Raw genomic sequence first — 23,080 nt, forward strand, 5'->3', positions numbered from 1 at the left:
ATTATGAAGATTCTCATTAGTTATGGCAGGAGATGAGGTGCAGGTAGAAGGGGAAGCATTAGCTTCTGTAATAGTCCTAGAACTTGAAACATTATTGGGATAGTGGCAATTATAGGACTGCAGTTTGTCTCTCAAGCTTTGAAGAAAGAAAAGTATAGGGTTAGTTCAGCCAACTATCATTTCAGGGCATGTTGTGAAAGCCAAAGTCTCCCACAAGAAGGATTAAAGAGATCCCCATCTCCTGCAGCAAGAGCAGACTGGCCTGAAAACCAGAATAGGGTTTATTGTGAGGGTGGCAGAACTGCAGAGACCGCTAAAGGCAAAGCCCTTGCCGAATCATTTGTGCCAAAATTCTGGGCCCTGATTGGGAAAGATTCAGATCGTGATGGATGGGACACCTGGGCAGGTGTGCTTGAGTACCTCAGGCCCCAAATCCTCCAGAACCCTCTGGCCTAACATACACATCTCCCTCCCCTCTTGCTGTAGGAGAACAGACTCTTCTTGCTTGGAGATCATGTGAACATCTCACCTGACTACAGTCAGTGAACAGACAGGATGGACTTAAAGGAATCACGTTGGATATTATTGAGTTGCGGAATTTAGAAGGAGGTTTTGGAGTCAGATTTTCAGACTCTGGCAGAGATAGGATATACACAACCAAAACGTATATGAAGCTGACAAATGTCCCCAGTGATGAAAAAAAATGTGTTCAGTATGCATGGGGGAAAAAAAAGCACAACGTAGACCAAGATGCAGCTACTCTATATGCTCTATCCTGATTTCCCAAAACTCACCTTTGTAGCACTGAAAGTTCTAATTACCCCAAATCCAAATTTCCCAAAACCTGAAATCAGCAGGAATAGTTTCTTCTCTTGAGAATAAAGTTCAGTAACCAACATACCATTTATTTTAACAGTCCCAAGGCATTACAAGATGTTATGTTTATTCCAAATCAGATTAAATTGCATTCTACATGGCTCAATTCTTTACAAATCATACTTTTCAATATATGTTAAAACAGTTCAATAGTTTCAGTGTTTCTTCCTTAATTATACTGGATATACTCAGTTTAACTATACAAAAGGCAATGCTGGCCTGACTTACGGGACTCAAAGTGTGGTGAGGGGACCTGGCCGCAGCAAGCTGGCCAGTGAGGAGTGCTCCAACATCCTCCAGCACTTCTTTGTCATTGTGCTACCACTGAGCACCCACTCCTCAGGCACTCCTTGACGTTGAATGAAACAATATCTACGACTAGAGTTTATATCTCAATTACTGGGCTTTTCCCTAGCATCCATAGGCTAAAGTTTAAAAAAACAACAAAAACCATCCAGAGAGCATACCTCACAGTTAAAGCACCTCGCCCTCTCCAGTGTGGACTCTCTGGTGTTTGGAAAGATTTGATTTACTACAGAAGGTTTTCCCACAATTATTACACCAATAGGGCTTCTCCCCAGTATGGATTCTATGATGTTTATTAAAATTTGAGCTGTGATTAAAGGCTTTCCCACACTCCTTACATTTATATGGCTTTTCTCCAGTGTGGAGCCTCTGGTGAGAGCTAAGGCCTGCGTGCTGACTAAAGCTCTTCCCACACTCATTACACTGGTAAGGTTTCTCCCCAGTATGTATCCGATAGTGTCGGATGAGGCTGCCTTTACCACTGAAAGCTTTTCCACAATCTTTACACTGATATGGCGCCTCTTCAGTGTGCATGCGCTGATGTTTGAGGAGGTCTGAGCTCTGACCAAAGGCTTTCCCACACTTACAGTCATAGGGCCGGTCCACCAGGTGTGTTCTGTAATGAAGGGTGAGGTTTGAACTGTGGCTGAAAGCTTTCCCACACTTGGTGCATACGTACGGTTTCTCCCCAGTGTGGGTTCTCCGGTGTTTAGTAAGATTTGAGCTATTACTAAAGGCTTTTCCACACTCAGCACATATGTAACGCCTCTCTCCTGGGGCAGGTTTAGCAGGAATCAATTCTCTGCCTTTCTTAGAACCTTTGTCTAGGAGAGGAGTTTTTGTTCCTCTTTCCTTTTCAAGGTTTACCCACTGCCTTTCTAATCTGGCCTCACATTTACTAGCAATAATCATGGGAATAACATCCCTTTTGAATTCTTGACATTCTTCAGAACTTTTCTGCTTATCTGTTGATTCTTCATTCTGGGTGTTCGATTTACGATCTGAAACAAGGAGAACGAAAACAGGTCAGTTGTTTTGTGTTCTGAGAAGAAACTGTTGAAGGAGAAATAGAAACATCACATGATGTGGATGGTGACCAAGTATCACTCAGTGAGAGGTCACAATATCACACTGATACAAAGAAGTCACCACTAGCTCTAGTTTACAGTTCAGGCTTTGACACGAGCCCCCCAGCTGCAGGTATTATGATATGACAAGTACATAGCTTTCTCTCCCAGAAGAAGAATTTCATATAAAGAGGGCAGGAAGAAACAAGCAAGAAATATTACTGCATGGTCAAAGCTGATTAAGAAAATAAAAACGGTAATTAACAGAGACAAGGCCAATGGCAAGCTCATAAAATCTACATTCTCCCAGAAGTGGAATATAAAAGCAACAAAAGAGGACATTCAGTCCACGTATGACCATTCTAGTCCCAGATCATTTTTAATTTAGACAAGATCGGGTGTATTCAGGGTGGTATGGCCATAGAGCAGACCATTTTTAATTTAAATCTAAGTGCTCACCTCCCAGGAGGGTGTGATTCCCAGCACATAACCTACAGTGGCTATGCCTCACCACTCTTAGTTCTAAAGTTGATTCTGCTAGAACCAGACTGAAGCAATATATCTTTTTTTAGAGCACTGCAATGGACAGCCACACTTACAAGTCCATCTAACCTGTTTACATACATGGAAAAGGGGAGTAAGAGAAATCCACACCCAACCAGGGGCTCCCTGAGACCTGGTGGCTTGTGAGTACAGAAGCCTCAGCCAACAAGGTTACTTTCCTCTCAGCCCCTTTCCTGGTCCCTGGCGCTCTCCTTCCACTTGCCATCTCTTTTCCTCCTGCCACCAGCAGCAGCTAAAAGCCCCTTCCACTCTGGGTGATAAGCAATCACTTGGTCTCATGTACAGACTTTTTTTCAAGCTGCCATGTATTACATGTGGGAAATAAGTAACTCAGTAAATAAGCTAAAAATTTTAAATAACCTTACGAGGGAGAAGTTGAAAAGAATTTACCAGGGACCATTTTTACATAATCCAATGCTTTTAACAGGTTCTTCATTCAGTCATTAACAAATGACTAAGCATCATCTCTCACTGGTTCATTCAACTTCTCACACCCCTGTGAACAATACCTTTTTTCAACTCCGACCAACCCTTTTAAGAGTATGTCATGTCCCCAAGCTAGGACTCTGGCTGAAACATACCTAGGGAGGACAGGCACTGAGGCACTCATTCTGCACAGGCAGCCGGACCAGGCAAGTCAGTCTAGGACTGCTGCCTCACAACCAGTAGTTAGAATTATTCTGTTTCTTCCACCACAAAGGCCTGGGGCATCAAGCACACACATGACAGTCCCTACCTTGACTCTTCCTCAGCTCTGGGGTGAAATTCTGCTCTTCCCCAGTCTCCTGGATGTATAAGGGCTCCCAACCTTCACATTTATGACTGGTCACCACAGACTGGGGCTGTGTGCTGCTTGGAAACTTGACTGTTCCTGAAGAGGACTTCTTCTCCCACATCTGTTGCTGTTCACTTGGAGGAGATGAGACCTAGAGACAACCAGGAAGGGCAGGGTTTGTGCACAGCTCACCTCAGAACTACAGGTGACCCCTGAACACGGGTCTGAATGACACAGGTTCACTTACACACACATTTTTTTCGATACATATAGTAAATGTATTTTCTCTTCTTTATGATTTTCTTAATGTTTTCCTTTCTCTAGCTTACTTTATTATAAGAATGTGGTATATAATACATCTACCATACAAAATAAGGGTTAGTTGACTATTTATGTTATTAGTAAAGCTTCTAGTCAACAGTAGGCTCTTCAGAAGTTAAGCTTTGGGGGAATCAAAAGTTATATTGGGATTTTCAAATGCACGTGTCCTGGGGGTAGGGGATTGACACCTCTAACCCGTGTTGTTCAAAGGTCAACTGCTGAATGAAAGAAAACCTCAGGAGAGCTAATGTACAAGCGCTAGAAAAAGGAAACACATCCATATCATTCATTTCCCATGGCTAAAGATCTTCTACTGAACAGTAGAAGAAAAATAGCAGGAAACATGATGTAAGCAGAAACTTCCATTCAGCTACTCCCATTGGATGGATAAACCTAGTCCTGCCCAGAGTGCTGTATTCCCAGTCTCATACCATAAAAGGTCTTCCCAGCCTACCTGCTGTCCTGGCTCATCCAGTTCTTGCTCCAGATCTTCTAAGAGAGTGACAGCCTCTTCAGCGCTCTCTGGGCAGTGCTCCTGTACCCAAGCCTGGAGCTCCTGGGGCAGGATGGTCAGGAACTGCTCCAGCACCAGCAGCTCCAGGATCTGCTCCTTGGTGTGGATCTCGGGCCTCAGCCACTCGCAGCAGAGCACCCGGAGCTGGCTCAGGGCCTCCCGGGGTCCAGGTGTGTCATGATACCCAAACTGCCTGAAGCGCTGGCGGAACACCTCGAGGCTAGGAAGGCACTTCCCTTCCTCTTCTTCCTCATCTTTAACCACCACAGGGCCTCTCACCTGTGGAGGCCGAGGGCCCCGAACTGCAGCCATGCTCAAAACCTTGGTCATCACACAGATTCCAGAAATAGCCTCACTAAAGATGGGACTCTGTGGAGCAGGAATACTGGTTCCTTTGGGTTTCTGGTTCTTTAGGGCTACACGTTAAACCTAAGAAAATATGGTTACCATGAATTACAAAAAGGCTTTTTTAGGTCTTTACAGCCACACCTTTAGCACAAGAAACTGGAAATTATGGCCATCATAATGTAAAATTACTGTTCAAAATCATTCAGGAGTCAGCTCAGGATATATCCTAATTTTATTTTGTCTCCACTCTAATAAAAAGTGCACAATGGCATAAATTTTAAAATTATATTTAAATTAACTTTGCTCCAAAAACTGTTTCAGAATCTTACACTCCTGAGATCTCAACAGGATATCTACAGGCCAAATGCAGCCTATCTAAATCAAGGGTACATGGCTGGCTCAGTCAGTAGATCATGTGACTCTTGATCTCAGGTTCGTGAGTTCAACCCCCACATCAAATACTCTACTTAAAAAGTTTGCTAGTTAAATGATGGAGCTAGTTAGCATAACCAGGAATCATGTTAAAGGGTTGGAATTAACTAGAATATTTTAAAATAATTGAGTATAATTAATGATCTAATTAAAAAAATTTTTTTCAAAGATCTCATTTATTTATTTGAGAGAGAGAGAATATGAACATGCAAGGGGTAGGGGAGAGAGACAAGCGGACTCTACATTGAGCGTGGAGCTCCTCGCAGGGTCAATCCCATGACCCTGAGATCATAACCTGAGCTGAAACCAAGTCAGACACTTAACTGACTGAGCCACTCAGGTGCCCCAAATGATGCAATTTTGAGTAGGGAATATGCAAGTTTTTAGATGTCTTTCACCTTTAGGTTTCATAGAAAGACAAGTGGGAGATCAGTGATTAGATTAAGAGTACTCTTAAAAAGGTCATCTGCCAAAAAAGTGAAGTCTGTTCACTCAACATTTACTTGAACACCTGCCATGGGCTTGGAGCTGGGAGTGTAATGATGAACAAGCCAGATGCATTCCCACCCCCACAGAGCTTTCAAGTTTGTGGGAGAGATGGAAAATAAATGAGTAAAGAGACATCAGAATCAGACTATAATTATCAGCAGTCATTAAAAATACTCTGAAAGAAACCTGCATAAATTAATCTTCCATGCTTGGGACTGGCTTTCCTGAGCATGTTTCCAAACTGTGGCAGCACTTGTTATCTCACATAGATGTTCCATTCTGGACGTGGATAACAGAGCAGGAGAACTCTACCAGTCTCAACAAAGAGCCAAACAGACAAAATCCTCTGTGGGTTTTTGTTACATGAAATTATGTTGATAACAAGGGCAGAGACCATAAGAAGGATGCACAAATAGCTTACAGAAGATGAGGAAATAGGAGTCACAGATAATCCAAATCTAAGGCATTTAAAAACTTGAGTATGCTCATGGCTAACATGCACGTCATTCTCCACAGATCTGGCTTTTATCACCTGAATATTAAGTCTCACATGCAGACCCACAATTACAGCAAAGAAAAAAAGATACAACACAGTGATATTGCTGAGTTATAGATTATTTCAGTTTTTTAAATTCTTTTTTTCATTTCCCAGATTTTCTATAATGGGTATTACTACTTTTATATCAGAAAATCAGGGTGCCTGGGTGGCTCAGTCAGCTAAGCATCTGCCTTTGGCTCAGGCCATGATCTTAGGGTCCTGGGATTGAGCCCTGAATTGGGCTCCCTGCTCTGTGGGGAGCCTGCTTCTCTCTCTCCTGCTCCCCCAGCTTGTGCTCTCTGTCAAATAAATAAATTTAATTTTAAATTTTAAATTAAAAAAATTTTTTTAATAATAAATAATTTTTAAAAAATTTAAAAAGAAAGAAAATAAGAATATCTTTAAAGACAAACAAAACAGGGATTCCTGGATGGCTCAGCGGTTGAGCATCTACCTGCATCTACCTTCAGCTCAGGGCATGATCCCATTGCCAGGATCAAGTCCTGCACTGTGCTCCCTGCAAGAAGTCTGCTTCTCTCTGTGCCAATGTCTCTGTCTCTCATGAGCAAATAAATAAAATCTTAAAAAAAAAAAAAAAAAAAAAAGGACAAGCAAAATAGGTTTTACTAATGCCAGAACTTCATGGCCTTCAAAAACAAAATAAAAAACCCGCAAGAAAACAAAAAAGCAATTCCAGACCACAGAGAGCCCCCTACCTGCTGCCACAAATGTACATCTATGTTACAGCTTTTTTTTTTTTTTTAAGGATTGTATTTATCCATGAGACAGAAAGAGCGAGCGAGAGAGGGAGAGAGGCAGAGACACAGGCAGAGGGAGGAGCAGGCTTCATGTAGGGAGCCCCACGCGGGACTCGATCCCAGGTCTCCAGGGTCACGCCCTGGGCTGAAGGCGGCGCTAACCCTTGAGCCACCCAGGGATCCCCTGTTACAGCTTTTATACTGTTATTTAGTTTCACTATTTAGTAAACACACATTTAAAACATACTATTTTTATTTTTTAAATGATCACTAAAACATACATTTTATATGAATGCTCTCCTTCAGTTATTTCTGTGATGAATCCTGGTAATTTTTAAAAAATATGAAATGGAATTCTAGTACTAGAACCTCAATACGTAACCTTTTATGAGAAATGCAATAATTACCAGCTGCTAATTAGTTCAGAATTCTAGGAATGTCAGTATTTGGGACTCCTCCCTACTGAACCTCAATTCTGAAGCATCCTATGAGACGGCAATAGGTGTCCCGAAGGGTGGACCAGAATGAGCGCCACCTATTCCTTAAGGCTGCCCTGCACATCAATACACTGGTGGAGCTCCCAAGTTCAGGATAACTTGAAAAGAGCCAAGAAAAGAGCAAATCACCTCGTTTTCTCAAATAAAGGCACTAGCACTCAAGGCTTAAATAATCTCAAAATAACAGATATAGTAGTGCCAGGCCAGTCATTTGAAATGACTTTAAGTAGGATCTCAGCAGTGTTGAAACGTTTTTTCGTAACTGGTTTGAAAATTTCACACTCCATCCAGAGAAGGGCATCCCTATAACAGCAAAGACACTGGAATGTTTGGGCTGCTCAGTTTCTGGGATCAAGCCTGGGAAACTCAGCAAGACCCAAGAAGTTTGGTAACACAGGGGGCATTCAACAGGGAGTGACCTTTCTTTCATGTGAATCTATTACCAGAAGAGTATATCCAAACTCACAGATCATGTAACTGCCTCTGCAAAACATGTGCACAGTCACAATTAAAGAAAAAAGTTGGGGCATTTGGCTGGCTCAGTTGGTAGAGTGTGTGACTCTTGATCTTGGGGTTGTTGTGTTTGACCCTCACATTGGGTGGAGATTATTCAAAAACAAGCAAACAAAAAAGCTTACAAAGAAAATTTTCCCTCAGATGTCCACAATTCAAATTCATGTCTTTGTAAGATCACAAATGAGCGGAGGGCCAGGTGCTTGGATGCCTTCCTCTTTGCTGTATTCATTCTCCTCGGAGATTCCATCTAGTCCTATGGCTTTAATTACCACCTATATACTCCCAACTGCCCATTTATCTCCAGCCTGGACCTCTCTTCCGAACTCTAGACCTATACGAACAACTACTACTTGATGTTGCCACCAGTATGTCCAATTGCACCTCAAGTTTAACATGTCCAAAACTGTAGTCCCCATCATTCCCCCCACAGCTATTCATCTCAGTTAATGGCAACTCCATCATTGTTTTCTTGGACCAAAAAACCTGTTTATCCTGACTCCTCCTTCACATTCTACATATAATTCATAAGTAAATCCTGTGAGATCCAATGTTCAACCAATTCTCACTACTCCAACACTGTCATCTCAGCCCATCACCTCTTGCCCAGTGTATTGTAAAGAGCCTCTTAAGTGCTTCTGTCCTTGGCCCTCAATCTATTGCCAACAAGCAGCCAGAGTGATCCTGTTAAAATATGTCAGACCACATCATTCCTCTGCTCAAACCTTTCAGGGTGGTGTGTCAGAGTTACCACAATGGCTGACAAGACCTCACAAGGTCTCAGCCCTATTGCCTCTGATTTCATCTCCTACCTCTCTCTTGTTCATTACAACCCAACCATACTGTGTCCTGAACATCGAGGCATGCTTCCCACCTCAGAGCATTTGCTGTTCCCTCTGCCTAATGCTTCCTCCAGATTATATATCTGTACTCCTATGTTCTCCTCACCAAGGCAAACCTGCCCATTGTTTTAAACCGCATATAACCCTCCCTTACCCCAGAATTCCTTCTGCTCCTAATCTACTCTTTTCCTGCATCATCACTTATCTCTATATACTTTACCTTTTTAATTAAAAATTTTTAAATTAAATTTTTTTTCAGTAATCTCTACACCTAACATGGGGCTCAAACCCACAACCCAAAGATCAAGAGTCTCATGCTCTTCAACTGAGCCATCCAGGCGCCCCTAACTTTTTTTTTAAACCTTCTTGAATATATCAACTCTTAAGGGCAGGGATTTTCATCTATTTTCTTCACTGCTATTTCTAAATATCTACAATATGCCTGGTATTTTGCAGATATTAAATATCGGTGGAGGGGATCCCTGGGTGGCTCAGCGGTTTAGCGCCTGCCTTTGGCCCAGGGTGCGATCCTGGAGTCCCAGGATCAAGTCCCACGTCGGGCTCCTGGCATGGAGCCTGCTTCTCCCTCCTCCTGTGTCTCTGCCTCTCTCTCTCTCTCTGTGTCTATCATAAATAAATAAATAAATAAATAAATAAATAAATAAATAAATAAATAAATAAATAAATTTTTTTTTAAGTGTTAAATATCTGTGGAAAGAATGAGATATATGGACCTTTGGGGCTACTCAATAAAAACTGTAAAATCAGGCTTTAAAAAATAGTAAAAATTTAAGCTAAAAAATATGGCAGCATAAACTCATGCTTAGTTTACTACAGGTGGATACAGAATTAGGTAAGTGTGTGCACATGAATTAGTATATAGACATTTATTTCCTAGCTCTGTCTGCTGTGAAGGTTTAGAAGCAATGACATCCCACAATCAGCACACCCAGAGCCCCGATCTCGGTTTCTAAATATCATTCTCCAGTAAAAATTACTAGAAAATGGAGAAATAGTTGATTCTAGATTGGGGAGCTTATAAAATGAGCCTGGAGCAAGCTGTAGTGACAGAAAGTTAAAAAACAAAGCAATGGGCGTGTCATAGGGATACAAAAACCAACTTGGAAAAGAAAAAGCCACAGCTACAACGATCATAGTTAAAACTTATCTGTGAGTCCACACTATGTTTAAAAAAGGGGGGGAGGGGAACCTGAATAAACAGAGAAGAGACAAATCTCCCACTCAGAATTATGCCAATTTATTTATGTAGATATTCTTCTGTCAAGAAGGCGGATTTCACTTCTTACTCCTGGACACTGGGCTGCACTTAGGGACTTGCTGCCACAAGGAGACAATGGAAACGAGCTGAAGGGAAGCACTACCATGCAGACACCTGACAAACACTAGCTGAGCTGGGTCACCAAGGGGTTGACATAACATCACTAGGGGTTATGTTAATGATAATGACAACAAAGGTACAATACCTCTGTGGCCCTTCTCCACACCCAGATTGAGGGACATTCTATAAAATACCTGACCTGTACTTCTCAAAACTATCAAGGTCATCAAAAACCAACAACGCCTGAGAAACTGTCATTGACCAGGGCACACTAAGTAGACTTGAAGACGTATATCATGTGGTACCCTAGATGGGATCCTGGAACAGAAAAAAGGATATTAGGGGAAAACTACTACAATTTAAATAAATTGTGGAGCTTAGTTAATAGTAACATACCAATGTTGGTTCCTTGGATGTGGCAAATGTACACAGTAAGGTAAGCAGTTAACAGTAACTGGAGAAGAGGTATATGGGAATTCTGTACTATCTTTGAGCTGTTCTAGAAATCTAAACTATTCTAAAATAAAACATTCAAGGGGCACCTGGCTGGCTCAGTCAGCAGAGCATGTGACTCCTGATTTCTGGGCTATGAGTTTAAACCCCACATTGGATATAGAAATTACTTAAAATCTTTAGGGGGATCCCTGGGTGGCTCAGTGGGTTAGCACCTGCCTTAAACCCAGGGCGTGATCCTGGAGTCCTGGGATCAAGTCCCATGTCGAGCTCCCTGCATGGAGCCTGCTTCTCCCTCTTCCTGTGTCTCTGCCTCTCTCTGGGTTTCTCATGAATAAATAAATAAAATCTTAAAAAAATAAAATAAAATATAAAATAAATAAAATAAAATAAATAAAATCTTTAGGGGTACCTGGGTGGCTCAGTCAGTTAGATGGCCAACTCTTAATTTTGGCTAGAGTCATGATCTCAGGGTTGTGTGATTAAGCCCCACATCAGGTTCCTCACTCAGCAAAGAGTTTGCTTGAGATGCACTGCCTCTACCTCTGCCCCTGCTTATGTGCTCTCTCTCTCTAAAATAAATAGGGGTGATGAGAACAGAGGGCTAGCTAAGGACAAAGCATAAGCTGACATCCCACAAATGACCCCCGCCCCCCCATATCCAGGGTGATATGTGTGTGATGTTCCTCAGGAAGTTCCTAATGTTGGGAATCCCTGGGTGACTCAGCAGTTTAGCACCTGCCTGCAGCCCAGGGCGTGATCCTGGGAACCCTGGATGGAGTCCCATGTCGGGCTCCCTGCATGTCGGGCTCCCTGCATGGAGCCTGCTTCTCCCTCTGCCTGTGTCTCTGCCTCTCTCTCTCTCTCTCATGAATAAATAAATAAAATCTTAAAAAAAAAAAAAAAAAAAGGAAGTCCCTAATGTCTTAATGTTAATACCTAGCTAGAGGGAAAAACAACATTTAACGTGACAGTGGCAAGGCCTCCAGTATCTTGAAGGTCCTCTTTAGCATATGAAAATCCTTTTTAAATCTCCCTTTTCCTTACTTCCCCTAACTTTGCAGGTATATAATCAGCCACCTCTCACTAGCCTGGGACAGCAGCTCTTCCAGCCCAAGGGTCCTGTCTCCTGCTTTAACAAAACCGCCATTTTGCATCAAAGACATCTCAAGAATTCTTTCTTAGTCATTGGCTCTGGACCTCACTACACCAACCCTCACCTATATTCCAAAACTACAATAGGGGAAGCTGGGTGGCTCAGTTGGTTAAGCATCTGACTTTGGCTCAGGTCATGATCCCAGGATCATGGGATCCAGCCCTGCATTGGGCTCCCTGCCCAGTGGGAAGCCTGCTTCTCCTCCTCCCATTCTCCTTGCTTGTATTCTCTGTCAAATAAATAACATCTTAAATAAGTCTTTAAAAAATAAAATAAAATCTTTTAAAAATAATGAAATGAAATAGAAAAAAATTAAAAATATGGGGCAGTGGGGGGAGGAAGCAGCTTCGATAAATGGTATTCTATTACGGAGTGGTAGTAATGACAAATATATTAGCTGTTAACTTCAACACTTACGATGTTGAAGCACATCATTCTTAGAGTTAATTAGACATTTTTTAAAAAGTTATGAAGCCTTTTTCTTTTACAATTTTTTTAAAGGTGTCTGCTTTGTCTCTAGGAGCAATAATTAATTTCTGACTCTCAACCAACAATAACCAGAATATTGGCCTAATGAAATAAAGTTTATAGCAGATCTACTGCAAACATAACACAATGCTTACTTTTACTCTTATCAAACACTTTTAACTAGTTGACAACATTATGACAAATTCTTCTTCCTTTGAAATCATACAGGCCATTTTCCAGTTTGGCAACTCCAACTCCAAGACTCAAAGGCTACCAGCAGAGGTTTATTAACTTATTTTTTATTTTTTAAAAAATGGGGGGGGGGGACCTGGAAGCTCAGTTAGAAGAGCATGTGACTCTTGATCTTGGGGTTGTGAGTTTGAGCCCCACTTTCAGCATAGAGCTTACCTTAAAAATAAAAATGCAACAGGAGAAAATCAAATTTAGCTTTGTATGTACAAGGAATCCACACAGACATGAAAGTATGAAGGCAGTCAGGCAACATGGAGGCTTATAGATCAACCTAAGCTAAGGAGAGGGGTCTGAGGATACTAAGATAAGGAAGAACATTAGCAGGAAGGTGAGAGGAGAAGTTTGCAAAACAAAGGGTGCCTTATTGTGTAGGTTTTTAGGTAAAGAAGAATCTCATTAACAGCTGTCTTTCTGGCATAGGCAGGCACTTGAGGGGGGAAAGTGTAGAGCTTTTCCTGAATCTGCTGGGATTCAACTGCTTTTAACTCAAAATGCTATTCATGCTAAAGTACCCCATCTTGGGGCAGCCCGCCTTCAGCCCTGGAAGTTCCTTCTTTTGAAAAACTAGTTTCACACATTAAAAGTTGAATACCTGCAGAGGTTTCGAATAAAAATCTGCACATATCACCCGGCTGTTTACAACCATTTTATTAATTTCTCTGTTTGGCAGATGAAAGTCACAACCTGGCCTCTGCCTCCTCAAACTGTCTCATCACTGTCGTGCTCATTCCCTATGCCCTATCAATGCTCAATTCTCAGGGCAGATTTCTATATGTCTTTCAAATCTCAGCTTAATAATAAATCCACAAAAAGATACTTAACCTTAGTTATAATAAAAGACGTGAAAATTAAAGCTACAATGAAATGCTTCCATCTCTCAGGCTGGCATAGATTTTTTTTTTAAATTTGATAATGCTCTGTCTTGATTTTTGTCCCCTGAGCAAAGCCAATTATTTCACATTTGGTCATGTTAAAATTGCCCAAAGGTTTACTTAGGGATCCCCTCCAGATCTTGGCTTCTGAATTTTTCTTTTCTTTTTTTAACTTATTGATTGGTTGACTAACTGACCATAACCTCTATGCCCAATGTGGGGCTTCAACTCATGACCACGAGATCAAGAGTTGCATGCTCTACTGACTGAACCAGCCAGGTGTCAAGGCTTCTGAATTTTTATTATTCATTTATTTTTTTATTTATTAAAAATATTTTATTTATTTATTCATGGAGGACACACAGAGAGGCAGAGACACAGACAGAAGGAGAAGCAGTCTTCCTGCAAGGGGCCAGACGTGGGACTCGATCCTGGGCCGGAGGCGGCGCTAAACCGCTGAGCCACCCAGGCTGCCCAGCTTCTGAATTTTTAATAAAGTATTTATAAAATAAAAAGCAAGTGGATAGAAAACACGAGTCTTTTATTACTAAGTCACATTGTTTTCACAGTGAACTACTTTCTTTAGGCTATCTAGAATGTTTAGCACAAGAGGCTCATACCTTCATGGTCAACTATAACCAGAAGAGAATTGTTCCTGTTCCCAGTTGTTCCGTTTCCGCCCCCCTCCCCCACCCCGCCTTTTATGCCAATTTCCCAAGACCTATACTCTTTTATAAAAGTGCCTCAGGTCCATTATGGAACAAAATGAGGCATAAATAAACCAAATTATCAGATTCTAACAACTGAATGGTACTTACCAACTAATGCTAGAACGCCTTTAACACACTCATTGTGTCCCTGAAAACTCATAAGCAGGCATATTTGTTAACTGAAGCACAGAATTCTACTGTACAGTACTTTCTTCATAGTAGCCTTCTAATCCCTGAAAACAATTGCTTTTTGACTCGTAACACTCTTCTTCATAGTTCTTTCAATTATTCCTTATATAACATAGGTATCCAAGGACATCACCTATCAGATCACCTTTCTCTCGACAAACTATTTATAAATGCTAATGTAAAAATGCGTTTCCAAACTCGAGCAGATGCCTGCTGTACATGTGTCTTCTAATCTGAACAAAGCCCAAAGGTACTATTCCCTCTCCAGGATCAGCCGCTACCCGGGACTTTAATGAAGCTCCGCAAGGTCCCCAAGCCCCTCAGGCGTGTTCTCATCAATTAGCTCAGAGTTCGGACTTTCCTTTTCAGAGCAACGGTAAGAGAAACGGCAACCTGGGTCCGACGAACAGACGACGCGGCTCGGGGAGAACACAGAAAAACTGCTCTGGACCGAGAACGAGGCAGTTTCATTTGTGGAGCCCCAGGGGCGAGAATGAAAAGGCTTTCCCGGGAGCGCTTCCACTCCCTGGGGCTGGGCAAGAGCACGGGGCTCCTCCCAGGAACTGCGGGGGTTCCCCAGGGGCCACAGCTGCCCAACCCACTTCTCCTTCCCCGAACCTTTTTGGCATAGGCTCCCTCTCCCGCCCGCCACGCGAACCAGGAATCGAGACGCTCACCTGATTCGAAACCGCTCGAAGCGCTCAGACACCTCTATGCACCCCGCGGCCGGCGCGGACGGAAGTACGTCAGAGCCCCGCCCCCGCGGGAGGTGCACCGGGCCTGTAGCGGCCCCTCTAGGAACCCGGGAAGTCGTCTCTGCATCTCGGTGTCTCAGGCTCGTCGGGGGTCGAGGCTCCCTGGGGACCCGCGGAGTCACTTCACTGCGGGAACTGGGAATCTAGTGCTACCCCTGCCCCCAACTTTTTTTTTCTTTTTTTTTTTAACCAAGGAAGTGCCGACCGTTTGAAAGCTTTGGCAGTTCTCCCACCCGATCGCCGTCGTCCGGGTCCAGAGAGAGGGACCGCCCGTGGACTTTGGAGCCCGGTTCATCTGTGACCTGGGCCCGTCCCTTCGTGAGAACTTGATCCACGTTTGTGGACGCAGAGCCCCACGCTTGGCCCACGAAGCCGAAGACTGAGTCGATCGCTCTCAGACTTGAGGCACGGTGGCATCAATCTGAACAGAATTCTGGGCACACGTTTCAGAGGCTGCTTTCTAAGTGCTCCTGATGCAGTGGGGCTTGTTGAAGAAGTTTCTGCCTACCTTTTTCTGCAGCTGCTCTTGCTCAGCTGCAGTGTTTCTTTCCCTAGCCGCCAATGAGTTTGTTTTTGCCTGATCTCCCTCAAAAGGCACATGAAGGACAGCAACATGCCTGTACACAAAATTCCCTGCCTAAATGCACCATAACTTTATAGAAACATGACATCATTCCCCCTTATTTTCTTAGAATGATTTAAAAAACAAATTTTTAAAAAATTTCAAAGACGAGTGGCACCTAGGTGGGTCAATGATTGAGTGTCTGCCTTTGGCTTGGCCTTGATTCCGGGGTCCTGGGATCCCCACAGGGAGCCTGCTTCTCCCAATGCCTATGTCTCTGCCTCTCTCTCCGTGTGTCTCTCATGAATAAATAAATAAACGCTTAAAAATTGTTTTTCAAAAACAAAAGTAGAAGGGATGACAGTGATCTTCCACGTACCAACTGGCCAGTTTCAACAGTCATCACATGGTCAGTTTTGTTTCATTCATTCATTTCCCCGTGCATGGTCAAACATAGGGTAGGTGGGTAGGTTTCTTGGTGCCACCTGTTAAGAGGCACCAAAAGCCAGTGCTAGCCCAGAAATGAGCAAATTACTCATTGAGCAAATGAGCAAATTCAGGGTGTGAGGCCTGAACACCATACCATTCCACTGGAGAAAACCTGAATTTTTCTTTACTTTAGGTAGGAGAGGAGAAGGGAAGAATGAGGGAGTTGTCAAAGTCGAAGAATGAGGGAGTAGTTGAAGTCGACTTCGAAAGTAGTCGAAGTTTTCAAATATATCAAGAGTTGTCATTTCCAAAAGAAATTTGTTGTATAGGACCCCGGAATTCAGGACTAAGACCAATGAATGGGAATGCTAGAAAAGTTCAATATAACGAAGGACTTTCTGATAGAGTTGCTCAAAATGGCCACTTCTGGGATCATCTGTTGCTGTTTCGAAGAGGTGGGAGAGCCCTGGGGATGGGGAAGACAGGAGTATTGCAGAGCGCATTTTGGGGGTAGATGACCTTTAACACCTTCATACAGCTTGCCCCATACTCCTGTTAGTTTTTCCTTGACTTCCAAACCTTTCATAGGACTCCTTCACTGTTATCATTCCTTCCATATACCTCCTTAGAGCACTTACTACGAGCAAAGTACTGTTAAGCACTTGGTTTTACTTCTTTATTGCTGCGTAAAAAAACCTCAGAACGTAGTGGCTTAACAAGATAGCCAACATTTCTCATATTATCTCACAATTCTGTGGTTTGGCTGGGTTCTCCTGCTTCCTGTGGTGTCACCTAAGGAGCTGGGATGGCTGGCAGTTGGTGTTGGCCCACAAACTGGAAGCTCAGTGGGAATGGTGGCCTGGGGGTTCAGTGCTCCTCCCTGTGAGTGTCTGCATGGCTGCTTGGGCTTCCTCATGATATGACTGGCTTCCCCAAGAGGAGTATTTTAATAGGTGAAGATAGAACTTACATTTAGTGCTTAGTCTTGGAAGCTACACAGCATCATTTCATCATGATTAGATTGTTAAAATAGGCCACTAGGCCAGATTCAAGGGGAAGAAGAAAAAGACTATTTCTTGGTAACATTACAAAAGAGTATGTGGGATGGGAAATAACATGACTATCTCTGGAAACCATGTACTACATACATTTATCTTCATGATATTAATCCTATGAAATAATATAGTCCTGAGAATACTTAGCCTGTGAAATAATAAAATCTCTGCTTTACAGATCAGGAAACTCTAAGTACCAGCTCAGAAAAGTAAGTGCTGTGACCAGTATCATACAAGTGATCTGTGGGAAAGTCAAGATCCAAACTTGGCTCTTTCTCCAAAGACTATGTTTTTAGGTACTCTGTTGCCTCTGAGTTAGACTGGAGGAAGAAGAGATGGTTGAAGGGAACAGAATCACTAGGGAAAATCAGGAAACCTGCACAATCCCATGAGCCACGTATATTGATGCCTTGGTAGTGCTCTACCCAGCCTCTTAGTCAAAAGGATCTTTGCCTTGCCACGCAATCAGTGAGCTGTGTTGGGGCTTGAAGGAAATCCTTCCAATTCCAAGCTTGTTGCTCTTTCTAAAGAAAAGACAGGGCATCTGGATGGCTTAGTTAGCATCATACTCTTGATTTTGGCTCAGGTCATGATCTCAGGGTCATACTCTGCACTCAGCAGGGAATCTGCTTGAGATTCTCTCTCCTTTTCCCTCTGACCCTCCCCCTGCTTATGCACTCTCTTTAAACAAACAAATAAATAAATAAAATCTTTTTTAAAAAAGCAAAAGGGCCCAGAGCTGGAAAATATTAATGCCAAAATACACCTTAAGGATAACCTGGTTAAGCTCTTGTTTTCTGATGAAGAAACCAATGCCTGGAGAAGTCAGATCCAAGGCACACTAGTGAGCTAGTTAGTAGTGGAGCTGAGAGTAGAATCCAGATTCTCTAATTCAATCCTGTATCCTTACTATATCTCAACATTTTTATTTTTAAATTATTATTATTATTTTTAAAGATTGTATTTATTTGACAGAGAGAGAGAGAGAGAGAGAGAGCAAGCAAACACAAGCAGAAGTAGCAGAGGGTGAGGGAGAAGCAGGCTTCCTGCTCAGCAGAGAGCTCGATCCCAGGACCCTGGGATCATAACCTGAGCCAAAGACAGATACTTAATCGACTCAGCCACCCAGGAGCCCCTCAACAGATTTTTTTAAATAGCGTTAGGAAGATCAATATGCTATCTATCCAAATCATCCTATATTACAGCAAGTTAACTTAGGATGAGTTATTTTTTCTTCCATTAATATAACTATGACAACATGGTACAACCACAAGAGAGCAAAGGGAAAAGTTAGCTACCTTGCCTGGTGGCTCACCGTGATGTGTCACCTGCATTTCTTCTGCAGAGCAGTTTTGATTTCCAAGAACCTTATACTTTTCCAGTGAATTCATTCAACAAACACCAAGAATGTACCAGGCATTCTGTTAAAAGCACAAGGAAGAGGGGCACCTTGTTGCTCAGTCGGTTGAATGTCTGACTCTTGATTTCAGCTCAGGTCATTGATCTCAGGGTCATGCGGTGGAGCCTCAGCATGGAGCCTGATTAAGATTCTCTCTCTCCTTTTCACTCATGCTAGAAAGAAAGAAAGAAAGAAAGAAAGAAAGAAAGAAAGAAAGAAAGAAAGAAAGAAAGAAAGAAAGAGAAAGAAAGAGAGAAAGAAAGAAAGAGAGAGAGAAAAGAAGCACAAGGGAAAAATAAAAAACACACAAAGTTCTTGGCAGATAGGTATAATTGCAGATGTGGTCAATGAGAATAGAGCAGAGGCCAACAAACGGTGACTGAATGTGTCATCTTGGTTGACCACATCTTGGTTGACCACAGTCTAACCTCTTGTAACAGACATTCCTATGACAACCTTTGCTTCTAACCACTTACATGGCAGAGAGCTTACTGATTTAGAGAATAGCTCCCTCCTTTTAGAGAGTTTGAATTACTGAAAGTTCTATAAATTAAAGAAAAAATCTGAGGTGCCCGGCTGGCTCAGTGGGTGGAGCGTGGAACTCCTCCTGATCTCAGGGTTGTAGGTTCAAGCCCCATGTTGGGTACAGAGATCACTTAGAAATAAAAAGTAATAGGGGCGCCTGGGTGGCTCAATCAGTTAAAGAGTCTGACTCTTGGTTTCACCTCGGTAGTGATTTCAGGATTGTGAGATTCACTCGGCAGTGTCAGGCTCCACACTCAGTGCAGAGCCTGCTAGTTTCCCCCTTTCCCTCTGACCCTCCTCTCACTTACTTGCTCTCTAAAATAAATAAATAAATATTTTTAAAAATACATAATAATAATAAATTGCAGCAAAAATCTGTTTTCCTACAATTTCAACTCATTGACCCTGGTCTTTATCAGTCCTTTTCTCTCACACAATGTAGTTGTTCTTGTCAATCCTTCAAAATATTTAAAAACTATCATGCCCCAGAGATCACCTACAGCAGTTCCACGATCTTGTCTGAAAGTTGCTGCTGGATCTTGGACTGTAAGTCCCTGCCTTGGCAGCAAATATACTGAATCTTGGACTGTAAAATGTCTGAACTGACCGAGGGCCTTTGAAGGGTCCACGGTTCCTAAATGACCACCATATTCCCCCGTCTTTCTTTCTCTATACTACCCAGTTGTCTTTTGTTTTGAAAGATTATTTGGCTTGAAAGAGAAAAACGTTCTCCTCTTCTTTGTGGGAGAAGTTTGGAAGGGGAAAAGCTATGAGTGATTACTGTAGCCTCTGGCTTCCTCTTTCCCCTTTCAGCAGCCTGGTGGTCAGGTTTCTCCCTCAAATCGTGGTTTTCTAGATCTTGCTCATTCTCACCTTGCTTATCTTTGCTGCTGTCACTACGCTTGGCCAGTAGAGGGTGATCATACCTTGATTTCTTCTAGAACAGGGCTAGGCAAACTTCGCACCCATTACAACACAGCTGTGAAGACTTGCCTTTTTATTTCCCAGGAGGAGTCTGCATGAACAGCATGTTGGGGAGTTGCAAAGACATTCAGCTGAAGAAAATGAAAGGGGGAACTTGGCTAGCTCAGGTGCAATGCTTGATCTTGGGACTGTAAATTCGAGCCTTACATTGGGTGTATAGATTACTTAAAAAAATAAAATATTAGGGATGCCTGGGTCGCTCAGCAGTTGAGCTTCTGCCTTTGGCTTAGGGTGGGATCCCAGGGTCTGGGAATCAAGTCCCACATCGGGCTCCATGCAGGGAGCCTGCCTTTCCCTTTGCCTGTATCTCTGTCTCTCTCTGTGTCTCTCATGAATAAATAAAAATCTTAAAATATTAAAAAAAGAAAGAAAAAAGAAAATGGAAGAGAATAAAAGCAGAGTGATGTAGTTAGACAACCCTGCAGCTTACAGCTGGAGCCCTGTGGCAAATAGAGCCTTGGGAGATTTAGATCTGCAACTTGATTATTTGGAAAATGGGCAAAACACTACCTTCTCTGACAACTTTAAGAAATTTCTGTACCCAGCTCAAACTCACAACCCTGAGATCAAAAGTCTCACATACTCTACTGACTGAGCCAGCTAGACGCCCCACCTTGTCTGACAACTTTAAAGCATTTGGATCGCTTGAAAGTGAATGAGCTCTGTAAAGGACTATACCAACAGTAAGAGATTCATAATCTTCAACACTCTTGGCTACAATATTATTTCTGACCTTTTCTCTGGTTTAATGTTATCTCCCCATGTCTCCTCCCCCAAGGATAGATGTGGCTCCACCTATCACAGATTCTTTTTTCCATTCTGCCCTCTTTGGAGAGAGCCACTTGCCTTCTTAATAAGAGAGGGTAGGGGCACCTGGGTGGCTCAGTTAAGTGTCTGACTCCTGATTTTGGCTCCTGTCATGGTCTCAGGGTCCTGATGTTGAGCCCCACCTCGAGGCCCTAGATGACGGTCATGCTCTTTGGGGAATCTGCTTGAGATTTTTTCTCTCTCCCATTTCCTCTGCCCCTCCTCTCCTCCCGTGTGTGCACTCTCTCTCAAATAAATAAATCTTTAAAAATAAATAAAAATCTCAGAATAGAAGATTACAAAGGGCATCCCTCCCTCAACCAAAGTCTCCTCCTGCGCAGGCCCTCTGGAGGTCCCCCAGCCATACCTGATGTGCCTGAATTGACGCTGCTCTGGCTGGCTCCGCATCAAGGTTCTTTCTGCTTCCAATGGCTTCCACAAAGTGCTACTCCTGGTCCTGCAGCTTGTGTCCTGCTCCACCCCAGGGGCCAACATTTGCCTTATTACAGGGAGTGATTGATGAATTGTATGCTTATCCCAACTTGTCAACAGAAGGCAGTCTAGTGCCTTGAGGATGGGGTGCTTTTTTCTAATTTGTCCAAGTGCTGGTGCAGTGAGGTAGAGCGACTTCGCTTATCTGCCTGACCCATTGCTGTTACTGCTTTCCTTTTCTTATTCTTAGCACATGGCTGGACAATAATGTTTGTTGAAAAGGATCTTTGGCTCTGTGTCTTGGAGTCATGTGGAACAAATGGAATCCTTCCTTAGATATTTGGTGCAGAGGCCAAGTTCCCAGTGGGTTTTCTCTTCCCCAAGGAAAACACTTTATTGGACATATGTGGTGGTTTTGCTTTTATTATCCTGCACATGGACTGTTTCTCTTCTAAGATGTGGAATCCAGAACCAAATGTAGGGCACGTGATGACGATAAGCCAGGTAGGGAAGAGTCAGACTACCACCTCCTAGGTTCAAAGAAGAGAGTGGAGGCCATGCTTTAGACTTGGGGGCAGTGGTGACAAGTAGCAGAGGGACATGGGTTGTTTGGGACGAGCAAGGCTCCTTAAGCCTGTCAGCAATCTCTCTTATTCCAGGGGTAATCTGGCTCCTTGGAGGATTTGGGATTGCAAAGGCATGTGAATCTGAATCTGAAGGAGAGGGGTAACTTAAGAAAACCCCAGAGACTGTGAAATTTTGTACCTAACATTTGGGACTGAAACGGTGCCCAGAGCCAGGTTCCCCAGTTTCACAAAGACCTAATTTCAAGGTTATGTGTATTTTAGGGACTTGTGGGATGGAGAACATGGCAGCACGTTTCGCTTAAAAAAGTGACTTTGGGACACCTGGGTGGCTCAGTGGTTGAGCATCTGCCTTTGGCTCAGGGCGTGATCCCAGGGTCCAGGATCAAGTCCCACATCGGGCTCCCTGCATGGAGCCTGCTTCTCCCTCTGCCTGTCTCTTGTCTCTCATGAATAAATAAATAAAATCTTTAAAAAAAAAGTGAGACTTTATGAGGGGTAAACAAACATTCAGGAAAGATCGAGGGGGCCCTGGAGAAAGCAATAACAGGTAGTATTTTTCGCACACTTAGGTGTGCATGCTTTACATGTAACTAAGACACAGCAGGTTGGTGGTGGATGAAGGATTCGATACTAGGCAAACTGGTTCCATCTGATGCCCTCGGACGGTTAACCATTGCACTAGGCTGCTCCATAAGCATAGTTGTGGGATCATGTAAGTGACTTATCAAGGATGGAGAATTGAGCTCATAGAGGAGAACAAGGGACATTGAAGTAGCACTAGAGTCACACACTTGGTTTTAAAATCCAGCTCTGGGAGCGCCTGAGTCCGTGGAGCGTGTGACTCTTGATATCGGGGTTGTGAATTCAAGCCCCACAATGGGTGTAGAGATTACTTAAAAATAATAAAAACCCTTAAAAACTAAAAACAATAAAATCCAACTCTGCCACTTGTTAGGTGAGCCGCCTCACTTTCTGGGCCCGTTTCCACACTTGTAAAATGAGGCAATAGTCTTTGCAAAGTTGATGTGTGGATTAAGAGAAAATTCATGGTTATTATTCATGAATAAAAGGGCAGCCTAATACAAGCCACTGCCAAGAGTTTCAAAGAAATGGCCAAATGTTCTAAAAAAGGGAGGAGGGATCCCTGGGTGGCGCAGCGGTTTAGTGCCTGCCTTTGGCCCAGGGCGCAATCCTGGAGACCCGGGATTGAATCCCACGTCGGGCTCCCGGTACATGGAGCCTGCTTCTCCCTCCGCCTATATCTCT

At 43.0% G+C, this 23,080-nt stretch overlaps 1 protein-coding gene across 3 annotated transcripts; it reads right to left on the bottom strand.

The window, feature by feature from the left end:
- Window positions 1-884: 884 nt before the first annotated feature.
- ZSCAN21 (zinc finger and SCAN domain containing 21) lies at window positions 885-15,663 on the bottom strand. 3 transcript variants are annotated; one of them, XM_049110792.1, is made up of 5 exons: window positions 14,957-15,022; window positions 10,325-10,497; window positions 4,364-4,852; window positions 3,550-3,739; window positions 885-2,183 (listed from the first exon to the last, which is right to left on the bottom strand). In XM_049110792.1, the coding sequence occupies exons 3-5, from the start codon at window positions 4,751-4,753 to the stop codon at window positions 1,351-1,353; spliced, it is 1,413 nt and encodes a 470-aa protein (XP_048966749.1). In that variant the 5' UTR covers window positions 4,754-4,852; window positions 10,325-10,497; window positions 14,957-15,022; the 3' UTR covers window positions 885-1,350. The 3 variants fall into 3 exon arrangements, with proteins under 3 accessions (XP_048966749.1, XP_035573649.1, XP_035573650.1); XM_035717756.2 differs by lacking the exon at window positions 10,325-10,497 and having other exon boundaries at window positions 14,957-15,663; XM_035717757.1 differs by lacking the exons at window positions 10,325-10,497; window positions 14,957-15,022 and adding an exon at window positions 14,199-14,891.
- Window positions 15,664-23,080: the final 7,417 nt, after the last annotated feature.

Source organism: Canis lupus, chromosome 6 (assembly GCF_003254725.2).
Source record: "Canis lupus dingo isolate Sandy chromosome 6, ASM325472v2, whole genome shotgun sequence".
Lineage (NCBI taxonomy): Eukaryota > Metazoa > Chordata > Mammalia > Carnivora > Canidae > Canis > Canis lupus.